The sequence below is a fragment of the Eleginops maclovinus genome, chromosome 14 (assembly GCF_036324505.1).
Source record: "Eleginops maclovinus isolate JMC-PN-2008 ecotype Puerto Natales chromosome 14, JC_Emac_rtc_rv5, whole genome shotgun sequence".
In the NCBI taxonomy this organism is placed as follows: Eukaryota; Metazoa; Chordata; class Actinopteri; order Perciformes; family Eleginopidae; genus Eleginops; species Eleginops maclovinus.
In genome coordinates this window covers 396,610-423,236 of record NC_086362.1, presented here as the reverse complement: position 1 = coordinate 423,236, position 26,627 = coordinate 396,610, and the positions used below count along the sequence as shown (strand labels likewise).

Here is a 26,627-nt window from a genome sequence, read left to right as displayed (position 1 = left end):
GTTTAGGAACATTTGTGAACTGTTCAGGAACCTGTAGGAACTGTTTATGAACTTGTAGGAACTGTTTAGGAACATTTGTGAACTGTTTATGAACGTTTAGGAACTTGTAGGAACTGTTTAGGAACCTATAGGAACTGTTTAGGAACCTATAGGAACTGTTTAAGAGGAGTCCCAGATAATGTGTCTGTGAAAGTCTCAGGACCCTCTCAGGACTCCTTCAGGACCACTTCAGGACCACCTCAGGACCCCTTCAAGACCCCTTCAGGACCACCTCAGGACCACCTCAGGACCCCTTTAGGACCCCTTCAGGACCACCTCAGGACCCCTTTAGGACCCCTTCAGGACCACCTCAGGACCCCTTCAGGACCATCTCAGGACTCCTGGAGTCTCAGGATCCCCTCAGGAACCCCTCAGGACAACCTCAGGACCCCTTCAGGACCCCTTCAGGACCACCTCAGGACCCCTTCAGGACCACCTCAGGACCCCTTCAGGACCCCTCCAGGACCACCTCAGGACCCCTTCAGGACCCCTTCAGGAACACCTCAGGACCACTTCAGGACCCCCTCAGGACCCCTTCAGGACCACCTCAGGACCCCTTCAGGACCACCTCAGGACCCCTACAGGACCCCTTCAGGAACACCTCAGGACCCCTTCAGGATCACTTCATGACCCCCTCAGGACCCCTTCAGCACCACCTCAAGACCCCTTCAGGACCCCCTCAGGACCACCTCAGGACCACCTCAAGACCCCTTCAGGACCACCTCAGGACCCCTTCAGGACCCCTTCAGGTCTCCTGGAGTCTCAGGACCCCTTCAGGACTCCTGGGGTCTCAGGACCCCCTCAGGACCCTCACCTTACAGACCAGGTTGGCGTTCACCAGGATGTTCCGGGCTGCCAGGTCTCTGTGGACGAAGCTCATGTCGGACAGGTACTTCATCCCAGCAGCGATCCCCCGCAGCATGCCCACCAGCTGGATGGGGGTGAACTGCCCGTCGTTCATCTGCAACACAGCAGACAGGTGGAGAGGGAGACAGGTTAGCAGACAGAAAGTTAGAGAGGGAGACAGGTGGAGAGGGAGACAGGTTAGCAGACAGAAAGTTAGAGAGGGAGACAGTTAATCAGGCAGACAGGTAGAGAGGGAGACGGATACCCTGAGAAAGCTGTCCAGCGCCCCGTTCTCCATGAACTCGGTGAGGATCATGACGGGACAGGAAGTGGTGATGACCCCCTCCAGGTGGATGATGTTGGGATGCTGGAACTGACCCATGATTGACGCCTCCGACAGGAAGTCCCGCCTCTGCTTCTCCGTGAACCCGCCCTTCAGAGTCTTTATCGCCACGTAGTTCTCCTTTCTGCCCGGCAACCGGAGCCGGCCGCGGCAGACCTCCCCGAACTCACCTGTAAATATGATATTAATATTAGGGGGAATGAAACCCACACAGAGTTCCTAAGGTGTATCTTAAACCCACAGAGTTCCTAAAGTGTATCTTAAACCCACAGAGTTCCTAAAGTGTATCTTAAACCCACAGAGTTCCTAAAGTGTATCTTAAACCCACACAGAGTTCCTAAAGTGTATCTTAAACCCACAGAGTTCCTAAAGTGTATCTTAAACCCACAGAGTTCCTAAAGTGTATCTTAAACCCACACAGAGTTCCTAAAGTGTATCTTAAACCCACACAGAGTTCCTAAAGTGTATCTTAAACCCACAGAGTTCCTAAAGTGTATCTTAAACCCACACAGAGTTCCTAAAGTGTATCTTAAACCCACAAAGAGTTCCTAAAGTGTATCTTAAACCCACACAGAGTTTCTAAAGTGTATCTTAAACCAACGAAGAGTTCCTAAAGTGTATCTTAAACCCACAAAGAGTTCCTAAAGTGTATCTTAAACCCACACAGAGTTCCTAAAGTGTATCTTAAACCCACAAAGAGTTTCTAAAGTGTATCTTAAACCCACACAGAGTTCCTAAAGTGTATCTTAAACCCACAAAGAGTTTCTAAAGTGTATCTTAAACCCACACAGAGTTCCTAAAGTGTATCTTAAACCAACAAAGAGTTCCTAAAGTGTATCTTAAACCCACAAAGAGTTCCTAAAGTGTATCTTAAACCCACACAGAGTTCCTAAAGTGTATCTTAAACCCACACAGAGTTCCTAAAGTGTAAATGAACCCACAAAGAGTTCCTAAAGTGTATCTTAAACCCACAAAGAGTTCCTAAAGTGTATCTTAAACCCACACAGAGTTCCTAAAGTGTATCTTAAACCCACAAAGAGTTCCTAAAGTGTATCTTAAACCCACACAGAGTTCCTAAAGTGTATCTTAAACCCACACAGAGTTCCTAAAGTGTATCTTAAACCCACACAGAGTTCCTAAAGTGTATCTTAAACCCACAAAGAGTTCCTAAAGTGTATCTTAAACCCACACAGAGTTCCTAAAGTGTATCTTAAACCCACAAAGAGTTCCTAAAGTGTATCTTAAACCCACAAAGAGTTCCTAAAGTGTATCTTAAACCCACACAGAGTTCCTAAAGTGTATCTTAAACCCACAAAGAGTTTCTAAAGTGTATCTTAAACCCACACAGAGTTCCTAAAGTGTATCTTAAACCCACAAAGAGTTTCTAAAGTGTATCTTAAACCCACACAGAGTTCCTAAAGTGTATCTTAAACCCACACAGAGTTCCTAAAGTGTATCTTAAACCCACAAAGAGTTTCTAAAGTGTATCTTAAACCCACACAGAGTTCCTAAAGTGTATCTTAAACCAACAAAGAGTTCCTAAAGTGTATCTTAAACCCACAAAGAGTTCCTAAAGTGTATCTTAAACCCACACAGAGTTCCTAAAGTGTATCTTAAACCCACACAGAGTTCCTAAAGTGTAAATGAACCCACAAAGAGTTCCTAAAGTGTATCTTAAACCCACAAAGAGTTCCTAAAGTGTATCTTAAACCCACACAGAGTTCCTAAAGTGTATCTTAAACCCACAAAGAGTTCCTAAAGTGTATCTTAAACCCACACAGAGTTCCTAAAGTGTATCTTAAACCCACACAGAGTTCCTAAAGTGTATCTTAAACCCACACAGAGTTCCTAAAGTGTATCTTAAACCCACAAAGAGTTCCTAAAGTGTATCTTAAACCCACACAGAGTTCCTAAAGTGTATCTTAAACCCACACAGAGTTCCTAAAGTGTATCTTAAACCCACAAAGAGTTCCTAAAGTGTATCTTAAACCCACAAAGAGTTCCTAAAGTGTATCTTAAACCCACACAGAGTTCCTAAAGTGTATCTTAAACCCACAAAGAGTTTCTAAAGTGTATCTTAAACCCACACAGAGTTCCTAAAGTGTATCTTAAACCAACAAAGAGTTCCTAAAGTGTAAATGAACCCACACAGAGTTCCTAAAGTGTATCTTAAACCCACAAAGAGTTTCTAAAGTGTATCTTAAACCAACAAAGAGTTCCTAAAGTGTATCTTAAACCCACAAAGAGTTCCTAAAGTGTATCTTAAACCCACACAGAGTTCCTAAAGTGTATCTTAAACCCACACAGAGTTCCTAAAGTGTATCTTAAACCCACAAAGAGTTTCTAAAGTGTATCTTAAACCAACAAAGAGTTCCTAAAGTGTATCTTAAACCCACAAAGAGTTCCTAAAGTGTATCTTAAACCCACACAGAGTTCCTAAAGTGTATCTTAAACCCACACAGAGTTCCTAAAGTGTATCTTAAACCCACACAGAGTTCCTAAAGTGTATCTTAAACCAACAGAGTTCCTAAAGTGTATCTTAAACCCACACAGAGTTCCTAAAGTGTATCTTAAACCCACACAGAGTTCCTAAAGTGTATCTTAAACCCACACAGAGTTCCTAAAGTGTAAATGAACCCACAAAGAGTTCCTAAAGTGTATCTTAAACCCACAAAGAGTTCCTAAAGTGTATCTTAAACCCACAAAGAGTTCCTAAAGTGTATCTTAAACCCACACAGAGTTCCTAAAGTGTATCTTAAACCCACACAGAGTTCCTAAAGTGTATCTTAAACCCACAAAGAGTTCCTAAAGTGTATCTTAAACCCACAAAGAGTTCCTAAAGTGTATCTTAAACCCACACAGAGTTCCTAAAGTGTATCTTAAACCCACACAGAGTTCCTAAAGTGTATCTTAAACCCACAAAGAGTTCCTAAAGTGTATCTTAAACCCACACAGAGTTCCTAAAGTGTATCTTAAACCCACACAGAGTTCCTAAAGTGTATCTTAAACCCACAAAGAGTTCCTAAAGTGTATCTTAAACCCACACAGAGTTCCTAAAGTGTATCTTAAACCCACAAAGAGTTCCTAAAGTGTATCTTAAACCCACACAGAGTTCCTAAAGTGTATCTTAAACCCACAGAGTTCCTAAATGGAACACATCTCAGTGTTTCCTCACCGGCTCCGATGACCTCCTCGATCTTCACGAAGGACGCCTCGATCTCCTTAGCGAACTCTCTCACTGCCTCGTTAGGGTCTTCGTACGTGAAGGGGTCGATGTACACCTTCATCGCTACGGCAACCACAACATCACAGCATCATTATCATCATGACATCATCAGCAGTGACAGCTTCTGATTGGTCGATCTGATACTCACTATGTCCCATCTGGTAATGAGTCTCACTGATCACTGAGGAGAGAGACTTCCTGCTGAGAGAGAGACAGGTGAGAGACAGAAAGACAGACAGACAGGTGAGAGACAGAAAGAGAGAGAGAAGGGTGAGAGACAGGCAGACAGACAGGTTTTTAGTTTTCAGTGTATTATAAGGTAAAGCAGTTTCTAAGAACTTTCAAAACCACACACACACACAAACAGATAATAACATTCCTGAGGTGTGTGTGTGTGTGTGTGTGTCTGTGTGTGTGTGTGTGTGTGTGTGTGTGTGTGTGTGTGTGTGTGTGTGTGTGTGCCCCTGGGGTCAGCACTCCATTGTCCTGCAGGGAGGGAGCATCCTGAACACATCACAGGTCTCTCTGGAGGTTCTGAAACATCAGACACATTCCCGACAGGAAACAGAACTCCTGCTACCTCAGAAGCCATCAGCTGATCCTCTCTGGTTACCAGCCGTTAGCTTGTATATTAGCCACACAGCCGTTAGCTCGTATGTTAGCCACACAGCCGTATGTTAGCTCCTATGTTAGCCACACTGCTGTTAGCTCGTATGTTAGCCACACAGCCGTATGTTAGCCACACAGCCGTTAGCCCGTATGTTAGCCACACAGCCGTTAGCTCATATGTTAGCCACACAGCCGTATGTTAGCCACACTGCTGTTAGCTCGTATGTTAGCCACACAGCCGTATGTTAGCCACACTGCTGTTAGCTCCTATGTTAGCCACACAGCCGTATGTTAGCCACACAGCCGTTAGCTCGTATGTTAGCCACACAGCCGTATGTTAGCCACACAGCCGTATGTTAGCCACACTGCTGTTAGCTCCTATGTTAGCCACACAGCCGTATGTTAGCCACACAGCCGTTAGCTCGTATGTTGGCCACAGCCGTATGTTCGCTTGACACCAGTATACTCTCTCTCTCTCTCTCTCTCTCTCTGAGTGGATCGTGAGTATAGCGGAGAGTGGTGATTATCGGTTTCGTAAGTTTTCAAACCCTTTTAAACATTTGTTTCTTTCACTGGGTGATTGTGTATAACTTTGTGCATCACGTCACCGAAGTTTGGTGGGTTTGTTTGCCAGGCGGCTGCTACCGCAGCCTCTCGGCTCGGCATGGCGTCTCGTGGCAGCAGCTCCGGGTTGGAGAAGCTGACTCGCCAGCACGCCGTCAAGCTCTCTCCACCTGGCGGTGTTTCGGTAGAGGAGTGTAGTTTGGCTGTGGGTGCTGTGGTGGGATATGGCAGGGTGAAATCTGCCTCACGGATGAACAGTGCTGTGGTTATTTTCTTAGACAGCACTGAGAAAGCTAATCAGCTGGTGGAGAGCGGGATAGTGGTTAAAGGGACGCTGCTACCCGTGCTACCCCTTGCCACTCCCGCGAAAAAAGTGGTAATATCAAATGTACCCCCGTTTCTGCGGAACGAGTTGTTGGAGAGAGAGTTGGCTCGGCACGGGCAGCTTGTGTCTCCGATAAAAATGATCCCCCTCGGCTGCAAGTCACCGCACCTTAAGCACGTGGTTTCTTTCAGGAGACAGGTGCTTATGATCCTAAAGGAGGATGAGGGGGAACTCAACTTGGTTCTTAGTTTTCGTATTGACGATTTTGCCTACACTGTTCATGTCACGTCTGATACGCTGAGATGTTTTGGATGTGGAGCTCAGGGACATCTGATCCGCGCGTGCCCTGAGGGAGCGGGTTGCGGTCCGGCTGCCGCTGCTCCGGCGGCGGATGCGGGTCCGGCTGCCGCTGCTCCGGCGGCGGGTCCGGCTGCCGCTGCTCCGGGGGCGGGTCTGGCTGCCGCTGCTCCGGGGGCGGGTCTGGCTGCCGCTTCTCTGGCAGCGGGTCCGCCTGCTGCTGCTCTGGCAGCAGGTCCGGCTGCCGCTTCTCCGGCGGCGGGTCCGACTGCGGTTGGGTCGTTGGCGGGTGCACCTGTCGTTGGGGTGGTGGCGGTGCCGCCTGTCGTTGGGGCGGTGGCGGTGCCGCCTGTCGTTGGAGCGGTGGCGGTGCCGGCTGTCGCTGTGGCGCCTGTCAGTGCTCCCATTGCTGTGGTGGGGGCTGGGAACACTGCTCCGGGGGCGGGGCCGGCTGTCGCTTCTCCGGCGGCGGGTCCGCCTGCCGTTGGGTCGGTGGCGGGTGCCGCCTGTCGTTGGGGCGGTAGCGGTGCCGCCTTTCGTTGGGGCGGTAGCAGTGCCGCCTGTCGGTGCTCCCGTCGCTGTGGTGGCGGCTGGGAACGCTGGGGAGGGGGCGGGGCCGGCTGTCGCTTCACTCAGTAACTCACTCGGGGACAGTGGGCACACCGCAGCCAGGGTGGCTGAATCTGTTTTGGAGGAAGTCATCATGGATGAGGAGTTGCTCAAATTACCGGTTAAAAGAAAAAGTGCAGAGGTGTGCAACAACAACGGGGCCCAAACAAAAAAGGTGTTGAAGACAGAGTCGCTGTGTTCCTCTCAGCCAGAGGGACTCTCAGAGGACTCGGAGGACAGTGACAGTGACAGGGAGGCTTTCAGTGAAAGTATGCAGGTAGACAGGGGTGAGGAGTATTCCTTCCAGAGGATCAGAGGCTTCCTGAAGGACACTAAAGGGAGGAAGGCGGTAAGGGTGCAGGATTTTTTTGTTGATCAGCTGATGTTTCGTGACTCTGCTAGGGCTCTCATGCGGCGCACAGCAGGCCTTGGGCAGCTTACTTTTAGCGAACAGGAGATCTACAGGCTGAGGACATTACTGTTGAAGATATGAGAAGAAACTGCTGGAAGTCATGATTAAGTACATGTTGTTTGTCTTTTCTCTCCTTTCCTTTTCTTCAGTTATCGTTTTGACTTGGTTAGGAGGCAGCTATACTCTCATTATGGGTGACATAAAGCTGGGCTCTCTGAATATTAACGGTGCTCGAGGGGATGCCAAGAGAGCATCTTTGGTTTCTTTAATAGAGAGTAAGAATCTAAATGTGACGTTTCTCCAGGAGACTCACAGCACTGCTGACAATGAGAGTGACTGGAGGAGGGCATGGAGTGGGGAGGGCTTCTTCAGCCATAAATGCAGCAATAGTGGAGGGGTTGCTATTCTCTTTGCCAGAGGTTTCACACCCTTTTCCTGCACTGTTGAGGACGTCATTCCAGGTCACTTGTTGAAACTAAATGCTGTTTTCGAGAAGGTAAAAATATGTTTCATTAATATTTATGTGCTGGAGGTGTGTGGCCCTCGCCTGGACAATGCTGCGGGCCTGGCGGCACGTTTGGGCATCAGGTCAGTCCGAGTGACCGGCCTCCTGCTGAGTGGGTGGAAACAGCAGCTCAGCGACCCAGAACTGGCACTGGCTGTTGCTTTCTGTAACGGACTTACTGAACCAAACGAAGATGACTCTTTTCCAGAGATACTTTGTGTTCCTGACGTCACATGTGATAGTTTTCTGTTAAGGTTTAATAATGTCACTGATTTTAAGTTTAGCACCATGTCCAACAAAAGGATGTATTATTTAATGACCAAAGTGTTAAACCAGAGCAGACTGCAGGGCCGAGTGGACACCCGGTGGAGAGCCCACCAGGCCCTGACTGAGACTCAGAGGCCTGAGTGGAGAGCGCTTTACAAGCCTGACAAAGAGGCTGGGGGATCTACAGTGGAGGATTCTGCACGGTTGCTGTCAATGCCTTTGTTTCAGTGATCAACCCGGCTGTTTCTGACACCTGTCCGTTCTGTGACCAAAGGGAAACCATCTTCCACTGTTTCTCAGAATGTGATCGACTCCTCTGTCTCTTTCAGTTACTGACCCAGATGTTTGTTTGGTTTGGTGAGGTTTTTTCCCCCCAAGTGTTTATCCTTGGTTACAGGTACACCCAGAGACAAAAGGTGAAATGTCAGCTCCTGAACTTTTTGTTGGGCCAGGCCAAAATGGCCATCTACCTCAGCAGGAGAAATAAAGTTGGGGACTCGATGGCCTGTGATGCTGTGCTGATCTTTAAATGCATGGTGAGAGCGAGGGTCAAAACTGATTTCAGTTATTTTCATCTGACAGAAAATGTGGGGGAGTTTCAGAACATGTGGAGCTTTCAAAATGCTTTGGTTTCAGTGCTGAATGATGAGCTGGTTTTCAGACAATTCCTGAACTCTCTCTCTCTCTCACACACACACACACACACACACACACACACACACACACACACACACACACACACACACACACACACACACACACACACACACACACACACACACACACACACACACACACACACACACACACACACACACACACACACACACACACACACCCACCGGCAACAAAACACAGCCACGGTCACCATAGCGATGAGTAGCAGGATCCCCATGGCGACGAGGACTCCGGTCACTACGGGCTGCGAGGGACCTTCAGGGACAGTCAGACGGGTCAGTGACTTCAGTACACGTTCACTGACACTAGTACACAGATACTAACAGACAGATACTAGAACACAGACACTAGTACACAGATACTAACACACTGACACTAGCAAACAGATACTAGCACACAGATACTAGAACACAGATACTAGAACACAGATACTAGCACACTGACACTAGCACACTGACACTAGCACACTGACACTAGCACACAGACACTAGTAAACAGATACTAGCACACAGATACTAGCACACAGACACTAGTACAGATACTAGAACACAGATACTAGAACACAGATACTAGCACACTGACACTAGCACACTGACACTAGTAAACAGATACTAGAACACAGATACTAGTACACTGATACTAGCACACTGACACTAGCACACAGACACTAGTAAACAGATACTAGTAAACAGATACTAGTAAACAGATACTAGTACAGATACTAGAACACAGACACTAGCACACTGACACTAGCACACAGACACTAGCACACAGACACTAGTAAACAGATACTAGTACAGATACTAGAACACAGATACTAGCACACTGACACTAGCACACAGACACTAGCACACAGACACTAGTAAACAGACACTAGTAAACAGATACTAGCACACAGATACTAGAACACAGATACTAGCACACAGACACTAGCACACAGACACTAGTAAACAGACACTAGTAAACAGATACTAGCACACAGATACTAGAACACAGATACTAGTACACAGATACTAGTAAACAGATACTAGCACACTGACACTAGCACACAGACACTAGCACACTGACACTAGCACACAGACACTAGTAAACAGACACTAGTAAACAGATACTAGCACACAGATACTAGTACACAGATACTAGTACACAGATACTAGTACACAGATACTAGTAAACAGATACTAGAACACAGATACTAGTACACAGATACTAGTAAACAGATACTAGTACACAGATACTAGCACACTGACACTAGCACACAGACACTAGCACACTGACACTAGCACACTGACACTAGCACACAGACACTAGTAAACAGACACTAGTAAACAGATACTAGCACACAGATACTAGTACACAGATACTAGCACACTGACACTAGCACACAGACACTAGCACACTGACACTAGCACACTGACACTAGCACACTGACACTAGCACACTGACACTAGTACACAGATACTACTAAACTGACACTAGTAAACAGATACTAGTACACAGATACTAGTAAACAGATACTAGCACACAGATACTACTAAACTGACACTAGTAAACAGATACTAGTACACAGACACTAGTACAGACACTAGTACACAGACACTAGTACAGACACTAGTACACAGACACTAGTACAGACGCTAGTACACAGATGCTAGTACAGACACTAGTACACAGACACTAGTAGACACTAGTACACAGATGCTAGTACAGACACTAGTACACAGATACTAGTACACAGACACTAGTACACTGACGCTAGTACACAGACGCTAGTACACAGACACTAGTACAGACACTAGTACAGACACTAGTACACTGACGCTAGTACACTGACGCTAGTACACTGACGCTAGTACACTGACGCTAGTACACTGACGCTAGTACAGACACTAGTACACAGATGCTATTACTGACACTAGTGCAGGCACTAGTACAGACACTAGTACACAGACACTAGTACAGACACTAGTACACAGACACTAGTACACAGACACTAGTACAGACACTAGTACACAGACACTAGTACAGACACTAGTACACAGACACTAGTACAGACACTAGTACACAGACACTAGTACAGACACTAGTACACAGACACTAGTACTGACACTAGTACAGATACTAGTACACAGACACTAGTACAGACACTAGTACACAGACGCTAGTACACTGACGCTAGTACACAGATGCTAGTACACTGACGCTAGTACACTGACGCTAGTACACAGACGCTAGTACAGACGCTAGTACACAGACACTAGTAGACACTAGTACACAGATGCTAGTACAGACACTAGTACACAGACACTAGTAGACACTAGTACACAGATGCTAGTACAGACACTAGTACACAGATACTAGTACACAGACACTAGTACACTGACGCTAGTACACTGACGCTAGTACACAGACACTAGTACAGACACTAGTACAGACACTAGTACACTGACGCTAGTACACTGACGCTAGTACACTGACGCTAGTACAGACACTAGTACACAGATGCTATTACTGACACTAGTGCAGGCACTAGTACAGACACTAGTACACAGACACTAGTACAGACACTAGTACACAGACACTAGTACACAGACACTAGTACAGACACTAGTACACAGACACTAGTACAGACACTAGTACACAGACACTAGTACAGACACTAGTACACAGACACTAGTACAGACACTAGTACACAGACACTAGTACTGACACTAGTACTGACACTAGTACACAGACACTAGTACAGACACTAGTACAGACACTAGTACACAGACACTAGTACAGACACTAGTACAGACGCTAGTACAGACACTAGTACACAGACAATAGTACAGACGCTAGTACTCAGATGCTAGTACACAGACGCTAGTACAGCAGCGGCAGGCTGGCCGGTTCTTCCTTCCTGCAGCGGTCAGACTCTATAACCATCATGGCCCCTAGCAGACCCCCCCACACAGACTATAACCCTCCTGAGTGTTAATAGCTGCAGCACACGTCTGGCTGCCATACCTTTATCGCTGTGTATTTTCTAAACTGCGTGCTTCTTGTATATGTTTTAGTACCTGGGTGAAACGGGAAGCTGTCTGTGGCTCTGCTGTAATCATGAACCTTCCCCTCTGTGGGACCATCAGAGGGGTTCTGATTCTGCACGCTGACATTGTGTATAGTGTGTGTGTGTGTGTGTGAGTGAGAGGCGTACCATCGGGCAGCGTGCTGAAGACGCTGGCAGCACTGAAGGCTCCGAACCCGGCCTGGGATCTGGCTCGGACCTGCAGCAGGTATCGACCCCCCCGCTGCAGCCCGGACAAGACCACCGACGAAGAGCTGCAGGACACGTACTGCCACTGCCCCCCCCCTTCAGCGTCCTCCTGAGGACAGTCAGACAGGTGTGTGTGTACGTGTGTGTGTGTGTGTGTGTGTGTGTGTGTGTGTGTATGAGTCTGTTACACATTGAACATTTAGATTCTGCTGAATTAGAACTGAGTTCATAGGTGTGTGTGTGTGTGTGTGTGTGTGTACCTTGAGGCTGTAACGCAGCTGGTAGTCCAGCACTGGGTTCTGGTTCTGGTTCTGGTTGCTCCACTCCAAAGACAGACTGGACTCTGAGGCTGCTGCACGCAGTAGGCCAGACACAGGGGGGGGCACTGCACACACACACACACACACACACACACACACACACACACACACACACACACACACACACACACACACACACACACACACACACACACACACACACTTTGTTTGTATGAATGAACGTGGAAGGATCAGGTGTGTGTCACACTGCCTTCAGGTGTGTGTACCGTCTTTGCTGGTGCTGACGTTCACTGATCCAGAGGCCGGCTCCGATTGGCTGAGAGCGGAGACGCCGTTCAGGGATTGGACGGTGAAAACGTAATTGGAATGTGGGCGGAGCCCCCAAACGATGACTCTGCGCTGAGTCAGGCCGCTCTGAGCCGGCCGGTACAACACGCTGTCATCACAGGGGGAGCAGGAGCCGAGCAATACCTGATGAGAGGGGCGGAGTCAGAATGTGAGAGGGGCGGAGTCCGAATGTGAGAGGGGCGGAGTCAAAACGACAGAGGGGCGGAGTCCGAATGTGACAGGGGCGGAGCCAAAACGACAGAGGGGCAGAGTCCGAATGTGACAGGGGCGGAGTCAAAATGACAGAGGGGCGGAGTCCGAATGTGACAGGGGCGGGGTCAGAATGTGACAGGGGCGGAGCCAAAACGACAGAGGGGCGGAGTCCGAATTTGAGAGGGGCGGAGTCAGAATATGAGAGGGGCGGAGTCAGAATGTGAGAGGGGCGGAGTCAGCGACATGGATTTAAATAATGAGGAAAGAATAATTAGTCAAACATTTTAGAAAAAACATTTGTGAGTAATTAAAGAATAACTTTGGGGAAATAAAAACTGTTACTAAAAGTAACTTATTTTGAGAGAGCAAATCTTTCATAATTGGAGGTAAAAAGTCTTGATGTAGCAACAATAAGAATAAGGTTGTTTTAATTGAAGCAAAAAATGGAATCATTTTTCAACATGTTGTAAAACTTCACTTTGGTAAAGTCAAAGGAAATGTTTGAACAGCTGATAGTAAAAGTATCATGTGTTTCGTTACCTGGGTGTTGGGGGGGGTGCAGAGGGAGCAGAGCACCCTGTAGGAGAGGTCTGCTCGCCCCCCCCGCTCCAGTGGTTCGCTCCACTCCAGACTCAGAGACGACTCGTTGGTCTGACTGATGATGAGGCGGGGGGCCAAGGGGGGGCCTGGTTAATACCATACACGCAAACACACACACACACACACACACATTTATTAGGAAGCTGCTCTTTATTTTATATTTTGACCTGAAACACTAAATAACTCACGTGTGCAGGGGGCGTTGGGGGGGTCGGAGTCTGCTCGGTAGTAACCATGGTGACAGAGGCAGTAGGCGGAGCCTGGGATCAGAGTGTTGCTATTGGCTGGACAAGGGCTGCACCCCTCCGGCCCCGAGCCTGCCTTAAACTGCACCACAGGACACGCTGAAACACACATTAGCATACGTTAGCATTAGCATCTGATAAACATGCTGAAACACATGTTAGCATTAGCATCTGATAAACATGCTGAAACACACATTAGCATACGTTAGCATTAGCATCTGATAAACATGCTGAAACACACATTAGCATACGTTAGCATTAACATCTGATAAACATGCTGAAACACACATTAGCATACGTTAGCATTAACATCTGATAAACATGCTGAAACACACATTAGCATACGTTAGCATTAACATCTGATAAACATGCTGAAACACATGTTAGCATTAGCATCTGATAAACATGCTGAAACACACATTAGCATACGTTAGCATTAACATCTGATAAACATGCTGAAACACATGTTAGCATTAACATCTGATAAACATGCTGAAACACATGTTAGCATTAGCATCTGATAAACATGCTGAAACACACATTAGCATACGTTAGCATTAGCATCTGATAAACATGCTGAAACACACATTAGCATACGTTAGCATTAACATCTGATAAACATGCTGAAACACATGTTAGCATTAGCATCTGATAAACATGCTGAAACACACATTAGCATACGTTAGCATTAGCATCTGATAAACATGCTGAAACAAATGTTAGCATTAGCATCTGATAAACATGCTGAAACAAATGTTAGCATTAGCGTTGGATAAACATGCTAAAACACATGTTAGCATTAGCGTTGGATAAACATGCTGAAACACATGTTAGCATTAGCATCTGATAAACATGCTGAAACACACATTAGCATACGTTAGCATTAGCATCTGATAAACATGCTGAAACACACATTAGCATACGTTAGCATTAACATCTGATAAACATGCTGAAACACACATTAGCATACGTTAGCATTAGCATCTGATAAACATGCTGAAACACACATTAGCATACGTTAGCATTAGCATCTGATAAACATGCTGAAACACACATTAGCATACGTTAGCATTAGCATCTGATAAACATGCTGAAACACATGTTAGCATACGTTAGCATTAGCGTTGGATAAACATGCTGAAACACACATTAGCATACGTTAGCATTAGCGTTGGATAAACATGCTGAAACACACATTAGCATACGTTAGCATTAGCGTTGGATAAACATGCTGAAACACATGTTAGCATACGTTAGCATTAGCGTTGGATAAACATGCTGAAACACACATTAGCATACGTTAGCATTAGCGTTGGATAAACATGCTGAAACACATGTTAGCATTAGCATCGGATAAAGCCAGAGACACTTTCAGAACAGCGCTGTGAAGAAACAGCGTCAGACTGAAACAGTCACTGATGGGGGGGGGGGGTCACACAGCTCATGTGACAGTCAGACAGTGAAAATTAATCAGTGGCACGCAAACGGTTACGCGATGACGCAGCTCCATTTGAGCTCTACTCGGCCTCTGAGCGGTGGAAACCATTGGTGGAAACACAAGGGGTGCTGCAGGCTAGAACCAGAACACTCAAAACATCGGATCCGGTTTGGTGGATCCTGTGCCCTGTTCCGTTACCCGTTCTGTGTACTGTGTACTGTGCACTGTGCACTGTCCGCCCTCAGAGAGTGGGCGAAATTCGACGGCTGAGTATCGTTCCAAACTTCACCCTGCCTGCCGCACTTACCGGAAATTACGTTGGATGTGTACAACGAAACCCCCAGAAACCGCGAAAAATACAATAATTCAAATCTTTTGTCAAAATGGATGCCATTGTTGTACTGCTTTTGTTCGTGAACCTTAATCTGTTTTTGATACGTTGTCGTCGCCGCCGTCGTCAACGTGTCTTTCTAATGGCCAACAACGCACTGGTGTGTATACCTATGTGATGCGAAGCTTGTTGCATACCATGAACTACGAATATACAGCCGGGGCTTTTATTTGTCTGAATTACATAAGTGAGCATGCGTGTATTTTGGGCGATTAATTCCTTCTGCACAAAAAAAAACTTCTCCCAAATACCGTGCTTATTACCACATGCTGAACGTGACTACAGTTGGACTACAGTATTTTAACAGGAAGCTGTTCCATTCAATACAGCTCCAGGCAGTGTGTGACCACACAACCAAATACATCGATGTGTGTGTGGGCTTTCCTGGCTCGGTCCATGATGCGAGGGTGCTCCGGAACAGCCCTCTCTTCTTTGAGAGGAGGTACCCTCCTTTATCAATTTTCTCCTTTCTGTTTTCGCGGGCACGTACGTACGTACGTACGTACGTAACTTCCGCTACGTAGGTTGTACGTAGACAATATGGCGGCCGTTGAGTGCGGTTGAGTGTCCAGTAACTCCACACTTCAAAAAATGGACGATTTGAGGGCGTATCGGGTATTTTACAGTGCACTTCACTGCCGCGATTAGAAATGGAACACCCTACGTACCCAAACACAGGGCGGAAAGGGCGGAAAGTACGGGTATTGGAACAGGGCACTGCTGTTTCAGCAACGGCAGGGAGGAGACACACAGAGACAGGAAGTGACCTCGACTACTACAGGAAGTGGAAAGTGCTGTCTCGTCTGTCCTCAGTCGAGTCTCGGTAAATCCCGGTGCTTTTATTTTGAAACTCACCCCTGCAGCGCACGTCGTTCCCCTCCGTCTCGTAACCGGGACGACAGGAGCAGTTCGAGGTCGGCTGCCCCACCCACTGACCGTCCTCGCCGCAAAGCATGCTGGGAGGACGCGAATGCTCGCCGGGCGGAGTCACTGCGTTCTCCACACACACACCCTGAGCCTGGAACACACACACATTTCAAAATAAGAGCCTGAAACAGGACTATCGCATCAACTGTAGTAAATTAGAATGCTAAGCTAGCATCAGCGCTTTTATTTTGCAAAGTCTGCTCCATGTTGCCGTGGTAACCTGCTCCACCAGTGAGTGAGGAATGGTTTCGGGGAAGGAGGCGAAGGCGCGTCGGAGGGGGGGGCACTTCCTGTAGAACACCCTGACGGCCAGCAGCGCCATGCAGGCACCCTGAGACTGGAAGGCCAGGTACAGCCCCGCCCCCCCCAGCGGCCCCAGCCTCAGCTGCTTCACGTTGCTCCACTTCTCGCCGCCGCCGCGCCGCCGCAGGTGATCCGCCGCCACCGTGGACAGCTTCCTGTACGGGTTCTCCATCCAGGGGGGGCGGGACGCGCTCGCTGAGTCCACGTCCGACTCCAACAGGAACACGGTGAACGTTTCCTTACAGTGCCGGCGGTCCAGAGAGGAGCACTCCATCATGGTGAAGCTGGGGGGGCAGGAAGTCAGACCACTGGTTTAATGAACTGGTTTAATGAACTGGTTTAATGAACTGGTGTACTGAACTGGTGTACTGAACTGGTTTAATGAACTGGTTTAATGAACTGGTGTACTGAACTGGTGTACTGAACTGGTTTACTGAACTGGTTTACTGAACTGGTTTACTGAACTGGTTTAATGAACTGGTTTAATGAACTGGGGTACTGAACTGGTTTAATGAACTGGTGTAATGAACTGGTTTACTGAACTGGTTTAATGAACTGGTTTAATGAACTGGTTTACTGAACTGGTGTACTGAACTGGGTTACTGAACTGGTTTAATGAACTGGTTTAATGAACTGGTTTAATGAACTGGTTTAATGAACTGGGGTACTGAACTGGTTTAATGAACTGGTTTAATGAACTGGTGTACTGAACTGGTTTACTGAACTGGTTTAATGAACTGGTTTACTGAACTGGTGTACTGAACTGGTTTACTGAACTGGTTTAATGAACTGGTTTAATGAACTGGTTTAATGAACTGGTTTAATGAACTGGGGTACTGAACTGGTTTAATGAACTGGTTTACTGAACTGGTTTAATGAACTGGTTTAAGGAACTGGGGTACTGCACTGGTGTACTGAACTGGTTTAATGAACTGGTTTAATGAACTGGTCTACTGAACTGGTTTAATGAACTGGGGTACTGAACTGGTTTAATGAACTGGTTTAATGAACTGGGGTACTGAACTGGTTAACTGAACTGGTTTAATGAACTGGTTTACTTAACTGGTTTAATGAACTGGTTTAATGAACTGGTTTAATGAACTGGGGTACTGAACTGGTTTACTGAACTGGTTTAATGAACTGGTTTAATGAACTGGTGTAATGAACTGGTTTACTGAACTGGTGTACTGAACTGGTTTAATGAACTGGTTTAATGAACTGGTTTAATGAACTGGTTTAATGAACTGGGGTACTGAACTGGTTTAATGAACTGGTGTAATGAACTGGTTTACTGAACTGGTTTAATGAACTGGTTTAATGAACTGGTTTACTGAACTGGTGTACTGAACTGGTTTACTGAACTGGTTTAATGAACTGGTTTAATGAACTGGTTTAATGAACTGGTTTAATGAACTGGGGTACTGAACTGGTTTAATGAACTGGTTTAATGAACTGGTGTACTGAACTGGTTTACTGAACTGGTTTAATGAACTGGTTTAAGGAACTGGGGTACTGCACTGGTGTACTGAACTGGTTTAATGAACTGGGGTACTGAACTGGTTTAATGAACTGGTTTAATGAACTGGTCTACTGAACTGGTTTAATGAACTGGTTTAATGAACTGGTTTAATGAACTGGGGTACTGAACTGGTTTAATGAACTGGTTTAATGAACTGGTTTAATGAACTGGGGTACTGAACTGGTTAACTGAACTGGTTTAATGAACTGGTTTAATGAACTGGTTTAATGAACTGGGGTACTGAACTGGTTAACTGAACTGGTTTAATGAACTGGTTTAATGAACTGGTTTAATGAACTGGGGTACTGAACTGGTTTACTGAACTGGTTTAATGAACTGGTTTACTGAACTGGTTTAATGAACTGGTTTACTGAACTGGTGTACTGAACTGGTTTAATGAACTGGTTTAATGAACTGGTTTAATGAACTGGTTTAATGAACTGGTGTACTGAACTGGTTTAATGAACTGGGGTACTGAACTGGTTTACTGAACTGGTTTAATGAACTGGTTTACTGAACTGGTGTACTGAACTGGTTTAATGAACTGGGGTACTGAACTGGTTTACTGAACTGGTTTACTGAACTGGTTTAATGAACTGGTTTACTGAACTGGTTTAATGAACTGGGGTACTGAACTGGTTTAATGAACTGGTTTACTGAACTGGTGTACTGAACTGGTTTAATGAACTGGGGTACTGAACTGGTTTAATGAACTGGGGTACTGAACTGGTGTACTGAACTGGTTTAATGAACTGGTGTACTGAACTGGTTTAATGAACTGGTTTAATGAACTGGTTTACTGAACTGGTTTAATGAACTGGTCTACTGAACTGGTTTAATGAACTGGTTTAATGAACTGGTTTAATGAACTGGTTTAATGAACTGGTTTAATAACTGGTTTAATGAACTGGTTTAATGAACTGGTTTAATAAACTGGTTTAATGAACTGGTTTAATGAAACTGGTTTAATGAACTGGTTTAATGAACTGGTTTAATGAACTGGTTTAATGAACTGGTTTAATGAACTGGTTTACTGAACTGGTTTAATGAACTGGTTTAATGAACTGGTTTAATGAACTGGGGTAATGAACTGGTTTAATGAACTGGTGTAATGAACTGGTTTAATGAACTGGTTTACTGAACTGGTGTACTGAACTGGTTTAATGAACTGGTTTAATGAACTGGTTTAATGAACTGGTTTAATGAACTGGGGTACTGAACTGGTTTACTGAACTGGTTTAATGAACTGGTTTAATGAACTGGTTTAATGAACTGGGGTACTGAACTGGTTTAATGAACTGGTGTAATGAACTGGTTTAATGAACTGGTGTACTGAACTGGTTTAATGAACTGGTGTATTGAACTGGTTTAATGAATTGGGGTAATGAACTGGTTTAATGAACTGGTTTACTGAACTGGTTTAATGAACTGGTATAATGAACTGGTTTAATGAACTGGTGTACTGAGCGGGTTTAATGAACTGGGGTAATGAACTGGTTTAATGAACTGGTTTACTGAACTGGTTTAATGAACTGGTTTAATGAACTTGTTTAATGAACTGGTTTAATGAACTGGTTTAATGAACTGGGGGTACTGAACTACTTTAATGAACTGGGGTACTGAACTGGTTTAATGAACTGGTTTAATGAACTGGTGTACTGAACTGTGTACTGAACTGGTTAATGAAACTGGGGTACTTAACTGGTTTAATGAACTTGTGTACTGAATGGGTTTAATGAACTGGTTTAATGAACTGGTTTACTGAACTGGTTTAATGAACTGGTTTAATGAACTGGTGTATTGAACTGGTTTAATGAACTGGGGTACTTAACTGGTTTAATGAACTGGTTTAATGAGCTGGTGTACTGAACTGGTTTAATGAACTGGTTTAATGAACTGGTTTAATGAACTGGTGTACTGAACTGGTTTAATGAACTGGGGTACTTAACTGGTTTAAGGAACTGGTTTAATGAACTGGTGTACTGAACTGGGGTACTGAACTGGTTTAATGAACTGGGGTACTTAACTGGTTTAATGAACTGGTTTAAGGAACTGGTTTAATGAACTGGTGTACTGAACTGGGGTACTGAATTGGTTTAATGAACTGGTTTAATGAACTGGTGTACTGAACTGGTGTACTGAACTGGTTTAATGAACTGGTTTCATGAACTGGTTTAATGAACTGGGGTACTGAACTGGTGTACTGAACTGGTTTAATGAACTGGTTTAATGAACTGGGGTACTGAACTGGTTTAATGAACTGGTTTAATGAACTGGTTTAATGAACTGGTTTAATGAACTGGTGTACTGAACTGGTGTACTGAACTGGTTTAATGAACTGGTTTAATGAACTGGTGTACTGAACTGGTGTACTGAACTGGTTTAATGAACTGGTTTCATGAACTGGTTTAATGAACTGGGGTACTGAACTGGTGTACTGAACTGATTTAATGAACTGGTTTAATGAACTGGGGTAAAGAACTGGTTTAATGAACTGGTTTAATGAACTGGTTTAATGAACTGGTTTAATGAACTGGTGTACTGAACTGGTGTACTGAACTGGTTTAATGAACTGGTTTAATGAACTGGGGTACTGAACTGGTTTAATGAACTGATGTATTGAACTGGTTTAATGAACTGGTTTAATGAACTGGTGTACTGAACTGGTTTAATGAACTGGGGTAAAGAACTGGTTTAATGAACTGGTTTAATGAACTGGGGTACTGAACTGGTTTAATGAACTGGTTTAATGAACTGATGTATTGAACTGATTTAATGAACTGGGGTACTGAACTGGTTTAATGAACTGGTTTAATGAACTGATGTATTGAACTGGTTTACTGAACTGGTTTAATGAACTGGTTTAATGAACTGGTGTACTGAACTGGTGTACTGAACTGGTGTAATGAACTGGTTTAATGAACTGGTGTAAGGAACTGGTTTAATGAACTGGGGTACTGAACCGGTTTAATGAACTGGTTTAATGAACTGATGTATTGAACTGGTTTAATGAACTGGTGTACTGAACTGGTGTATTGAACTGGTGTACTGAACTGGTTTAATGAACTGGTTTAATGAACTGGTTTAATGAACTGATGTATTGAACTGGTTTAATGAACTGGTGTATTGAACTGGTGTACTGAACTGGTGTACTGAACTGGTTTAATGAACTGGTTTAATGAACTGGGGTACTGAACTGGTTTAATGAACTGATGTATTGAACTGGTTTAATGAACTGGTTTAATGAACTGGTGTACTGAACTGGTTTAATGAACTGGGGTAAAGAACTGGTTTAATGAACTGGTTTAATGAACTGGGGTACTGAACTGGTTTAATGAACTGGTTTAATGAACTGATGTATTGAACTGATTTAATGAACTGGGGTACTGAACTGGTTTAATGAACTGGTTTAATGAACTGATGTATTGAACTGGTTTAATGAACTGATGTATTGAACTGGTTTACTGAACTGGTTTAATGAACTGGTTTAATGAACTGGTGTACTGAACTGGTGTACTGAACTGGTGTAATGAACTGGTTTAATGAACTGGTGTAAGGAACTGGTTTAATGAACTGGGGTACTGAACCGGTTTAATGAACTGGTTTAATGAACTGATGTATTGAACTGGTTTAATGAACTGGTGTACTGAACTGGTGTATTGAACTGGTGTACTGAACTGGTTTAATGAACTGGTTTAATGAACTGGTTTAATGAACTGATGTATTGAACTGGTTTAATGAACTGGTGTATTGAACTGGTGTAACTGATGAACTGATGTATTGAACTGGTTTAATGAACTGGTGTATTGAACTGGTGTACTGAACTGGTGTACTGAACTGGTTTAATGAACTGGTTTAATAAACTGGTGTATTGAACTGGTGTACTGAACTGGTGTAATGTGAACTCTGTCTGGTTGCAGGTTATCTCTGATGATTGGCCGGTGTGTCTGTGTGTCAGCGTGTGATTGGACGGACCGGATCTCCACATAGAGTGTGGTTGCCGCCCCCCGGGGGATCCAGCGCGTCCTCAGCCAATAGGAGTCTGGGCTGTCGGGGGTGCAGATCTCGTGGATCCGGACGCTGTTCTGCTCGTCGTCCACTCCACTCACCTCGTCCCACTGAGGACACATCCGTTAGCATCCTCCATAAGAATCAATGGGAGCATTAGCATTGAGCTAACAGCGCTTACCTGAGGATCCTCTGCCGGGTGATTGGTCCAGTGGAGATCAGAAGTCTCCAACTTAGTGTTCATCAACACCTCTGAGAGAGAGACAGGTGAGAGGCTGAAAGACAGGTATTCATTTCGATTCATTCCTCATTCCACCACCTTAGGGCGTTGGTGGCAAAGTGGTGTCCCTGAGCAGGGCACCATTCCCTACACTGCTCCGTACATATGGCAGCCCACTGCTCCTAACAGCTACACACACACACACACACACAGGACAGTATCCTGGATAACCCCTCCCCCTCCATGCAGAGCTAGTGAAGATGAGGAGTACGTTCACAGACTCATCCCAAATCGGCACAGCACTAACAGCTGGGAAACTCCTTTGAGCCTGTAGCCATCAGACTGCACACCAAGGGGTTCACCATGAGACCCCCTGACAGTAACCGGACTGCACACCAAGGGGTTCACCATGAGACCCCCTGACAGTAACCGGACTGCACACCAAGGGGTTCACCATGAGACCCCCTGACAGTAACCGGACTGCACACCAATGGGTTCACCATGAGACCCCCTGACAGTAACCGGACTGCACACCAAGGGGTTCACCATGAGACCCCCTGACAGTAACCGGACTGCACACCAAGGGGTTCACCATGAGACCCACTGACAGTAACCAGGCTGCACACCAAGGGGTTCAACATGAGACCCCCTGACAGTAACCGGACTGCACACCAAGGGGTTCACTATGAGACCCCCTGACAGTAACCGGACTGCACACCAAGGGGTTCACCATGAGACCCCCTGACAGTAACCGGACTGCACACCAAGGGGTTCACCATGAGACCCCCTGACAGTAACCGGACTGCACACCAAGGGGTTCACCATGAGACCCCCTGATAGTAACGGGACTGCACACCAAGGGGTTCACCATGAGACCCCCCCTGACAGTAACGGACTGCACACCAGGGGTTACCATGAGACCCACTGAGTAACGGGACTGCACACCAAGGGGTTCACCATGAGACCCACTGACAGTAACGGGACTGCACACCAAGGGGTTCACCATGAGACCCCCTGACAGTAACCGGGCTGCACACCAAGGGGTTCACCATGAGACCCCCTGACAGTAACCGGGCTGCACACCAAGGGGTTCACCATGAGACCCCCTGACAGTAACCGGACTGCACACCAAGGGGTTCACCATGAGACCCCCTGACAGTAACCGGACTGCACACCAAGGGGTTCACCATGAGACCCCCTGATAGTAACGGGACTGCACACCAAGGGGTTCACCATGAGACCCACTGACAGTAACGGGACTGCACACCAAGGGGTTCACCATGAGACCCCCTGATAGTAACGGGACTGCACACCAAGGGGTTCACCATGAGACCCCCTGACAGTAACCGGGCTGCACACCAAGGGGTTCACCATGAGACCCCCTGACAGTAACCGGGCTGCACACCAAGGGGTTCACCATGAGACCCCCTGACAGTAACCGGACTGCAAACCAAGGGGTTCACCATGAGACCCCCTGACAGTAACCGGGCTGCACACCAAGGGGTTCACCATGAGACCCCCTGACAGTAACCGGGCTGCACACCAAGGGGTTCACCATGAGACCCCCTGACAGTAACCGGACTGCACACCAAGGGGTTCACCATGAGACCCACTGACAGTAACCGGGCTGCACACCAAGGGGTTCACCATGAGACCCCCTGACAGTAACGGGACTGCACACCAAGGGGTTCACCATGAGACCCCCTGACAGTAACCGGGCTGCACACCAAGGGGTTCACCATGAGACCCCTTGACAGTAACCGGACTGCACACCAAGGGGTTCACCATGAGACCCCCTGACAGTAACCGGGCTGCACACCAAGGGGTTCATCATGAGACCCCCTGACAGTAACCGGGCTGCACACCAAGGGGTTCACCATGAGACCCCCTGACAGTAACCGGGCTGCACACCAAGGGGTTCACCATGAGACCCCCTGACAGTAACCGGACTGCACACCAAGCTGCTCTCTCTCTGCACAGAGACTTTAATATTTCTTTTATTGAACATTTGAATTCATTCAGAATATTTCATACGGTGTATCATTTATTTATTAGATAATATTCTATGTTTTAATTTGATTAAGTTTCTTCTTTATTTCACCTTTAATTATTTTAATGCCTGAACACACTGCTGCTGTTACACAGGAGCGATTAGAGATGAATGAAGAATCTATAAAACATGTAATACATACAATAAATATGTAATAAATATATAATATATGTAGTTAGCATATAATAAATAGTAAATTATAAATATAACATAATGTATAATAAATATAGGTAATATATAAATATAATAAATATAAGTAATAGAAGAAGGAACCCTTAAACGTCCCACGGAGGGAACCATACTACTGTTGGGAGCAGTGGGCTGTCATGTGTACGGCGCCCGGGGAGCAGTGTGGGTAGCAGCGTGGGTAGCAGTGTAGGGAACAGTGCCTTGCTCAGGGACACCACGGTAGCACTTGGTCTGTCGGGGACTTGAACTGGTGACCTTTTAGTTCCCATGCCAAGTCCCTATGGACTTCGCCACCACCGCCCATACTGCTAATATAATATGAAATGAGTAATAAATATGAGAGGTGTGTACCTTCCTCTGCCCAGCAGCAGAGCACCAGCAGCGGCAGCAGCCTCAGCCCGGAGCAGGAGGCCAGGTTCTCAGCCTCCATCTCCCCGGGAACAGCGTCTCCTCTCCGGGCAGAGAGGCGGTGCTCAGCGGGCTGAGAGGAGCCTCATGGAGTAACTCTTCCAGAACGCAGGCCAGAAGGAAAGACTCCCCAAAGGGTGATTGAAAGCGGGGGCAGAGCGGGTAAACTCCCGGTAATCCTCTCACATCTGGTTCTTCTTAAATATTAGTCTATGCTCCGGAGAAGAGGAGCGGGGCGCGGCGGCCTCCGAGGCCGAGAAAGAGTCTCCGAGAGGCGGATTAGAAAGAGGAGAGGGGTCAGTGGATCTCCCGAAGAAAATCATAGGAATACCCAGTTCATATCATGCTCCTCTCGACGGTGAGAGCTCTGTCGTCCTGCTGTGTCCCAGTATCCTCGGTGTTCCCGGTATTCCCGGTTTAAAGCTACACAGAAACTTCCGAACAAAAGCAGCAAAAAGTTTCAGCTCGGAGAAACACGAGAAGACACGCCTCCTTGCCCGCTGCCGCCTGTGATTGGCTACGAGGATACGCCGTTCAAGTGTTCCGGTCTGTGATTAGCTGTCCAATCTGTCAATCATCAGAGTGCCGCGCAGGAATGTGTCTGCCGCTCTCTGCCTGTCTGTCGCTCTAATAAACACACATTTAAAAAAAAATATGTAAAGCTTTCATTCTGATGGAAGTCAGACACACTCTGGGATTTACTCTAAACTGCTAACTGTGACTTTATTTTGCTGAGTTTAATAAAAACTGTGTGTGTGGGGGGGGGGGGGGTTAAGAGGCAACGGAGGAGGATTGTGGGAAAGTTTCACCTGTCTGTCAAACAGGAAGAGGGGAAGCTGACAGACAGGTGTTAGTCCCGCCCCCTACCCCAGAGCCAGCGTCCTCTTCTGCTGATGTTCAGGTTTATGAAGTGTCTCTACTTTAGAGAGTCCTCTCCTGCTGATGTTCAGGTGTATATCAGTATGTAGAGTCTCTACTTTAAAGAGTCCTCTCCTGCTGATGTTCAGGTGTATATCAGTATGTAGTGTCTCTACTTTAAAGAGTCCTCTCCTGCTGATGTTCAGGTGTATATCAGTATGTAGAGTCTCTACTTTAAAGAGTCCTCTCCTGCTGATGTTCAGGTGTATATCAGTATGTAGTGTCTCTACTTTAAAGAGTCCTCTCCTGCTGATGTTCAGGTGTATATCAGTATGTAGTGTCTCTACTTTAAAGAGTCCTCTCCTGCTGATGTTCAGGTGTATATCAGTATGTAGTGTCTCTACTTTAAAGAGTCCTCTCCTGCTGATGTTCAGGTGTATATCAGTATGTAGAGTCTCTACTTTAAAGAGTCCTCTCCTGCTGATGTTCAGGTGTATATCAGTATGTAGAGTCTCTACTTTAAAGAGTCCTCTCCTGCTGATGTTCAGGTGTATATCAGTATGTAGTGTCTCTACTTTAAAGAGTCCTCTCCTGCTGATGTTCAGGTGTATATCAGTAGCGTCTCTACTTTAAAGAGTCCTCTCCTGCTGATGTTCAGGTGTATATCAGTA

The 26,627-nt window shown here is 46.0% G+C and overlaps 1 protein-coding gene across 4 annotated transcripts in view; it reads right to left on the bottom strand.

Moving 5' to 3' along the window:
- LOC134875799 (ephrin type-B receptor 4b-like) overlaps positions 1–25,582 on the bottom strand; it is a 40,652-nt gene extending 15,070 nt beyond the window's left edge. Inside the window, exons 1-15 of one of the 4 annotated variants that reach the window (XM_063900453.1) lie at positions 25,042–25,582; positions 22,413–22,506; positions 22,199–22,341; positions 16,622–16,988; positions 16,330–16,492; positions 13,589–13,744; positions 13,341–13,486; positions 12,527–12,731; positions 12,240–12,364; positions 11,920–12,088; positions 8,885–8,975; positions 4,603–4,655; positions 4,404–4,517; positions 1,151–1,398; positions 854–1,000 (exon numbers count right to left, since the gene is read on the bottom strand). In XM_063900453.1, coding sequence (XP_063756523.1) covers positions 854–1,000; positions 1,151–1,398; positions 4,404–4,517; positions 4,603–4,655; positions 8,885–8,975; positions 11,920–12,088; positions 12,240–12,364; positions 12,527–12,731; positions 13,341–13,486; positions 13,589–13,744; positions 16,330–16,492; positions 16,622–16,988; positions 22,199–22,341; positions 22,413–22,475 — 2,190 coding nt within the window. In that variant the 5' untranslated portion in view covers positions 22,476–22,506; positions 25,042–25,582. Of the gene's footprint in view, positions 1–853; positions 1,001–1,150; positions 1,399–4,403; positions 4,518–4,602; positions 4,656–8,884; positions 8,976–11,919; positions 12,089–12,239; positions 12,365–12,526; positions 12,732–13,340; positions 13,487–13,588; positions 13,745–16,329; positions 16,493–16,621; positions 16,989–22,113; positions 22,160–22,198; positions 22,342–22,412; positions 22,507–25,041 lie in introns of those variants that run through there. The other 3 variants (XM_063900451.1, XM_063900452.1, XM_063900454.1) reach the window with 3 other exon arrangements.
- Between the last annotated feature and the right edge of the window lie 1,045 nt (positions 25,583–26,627).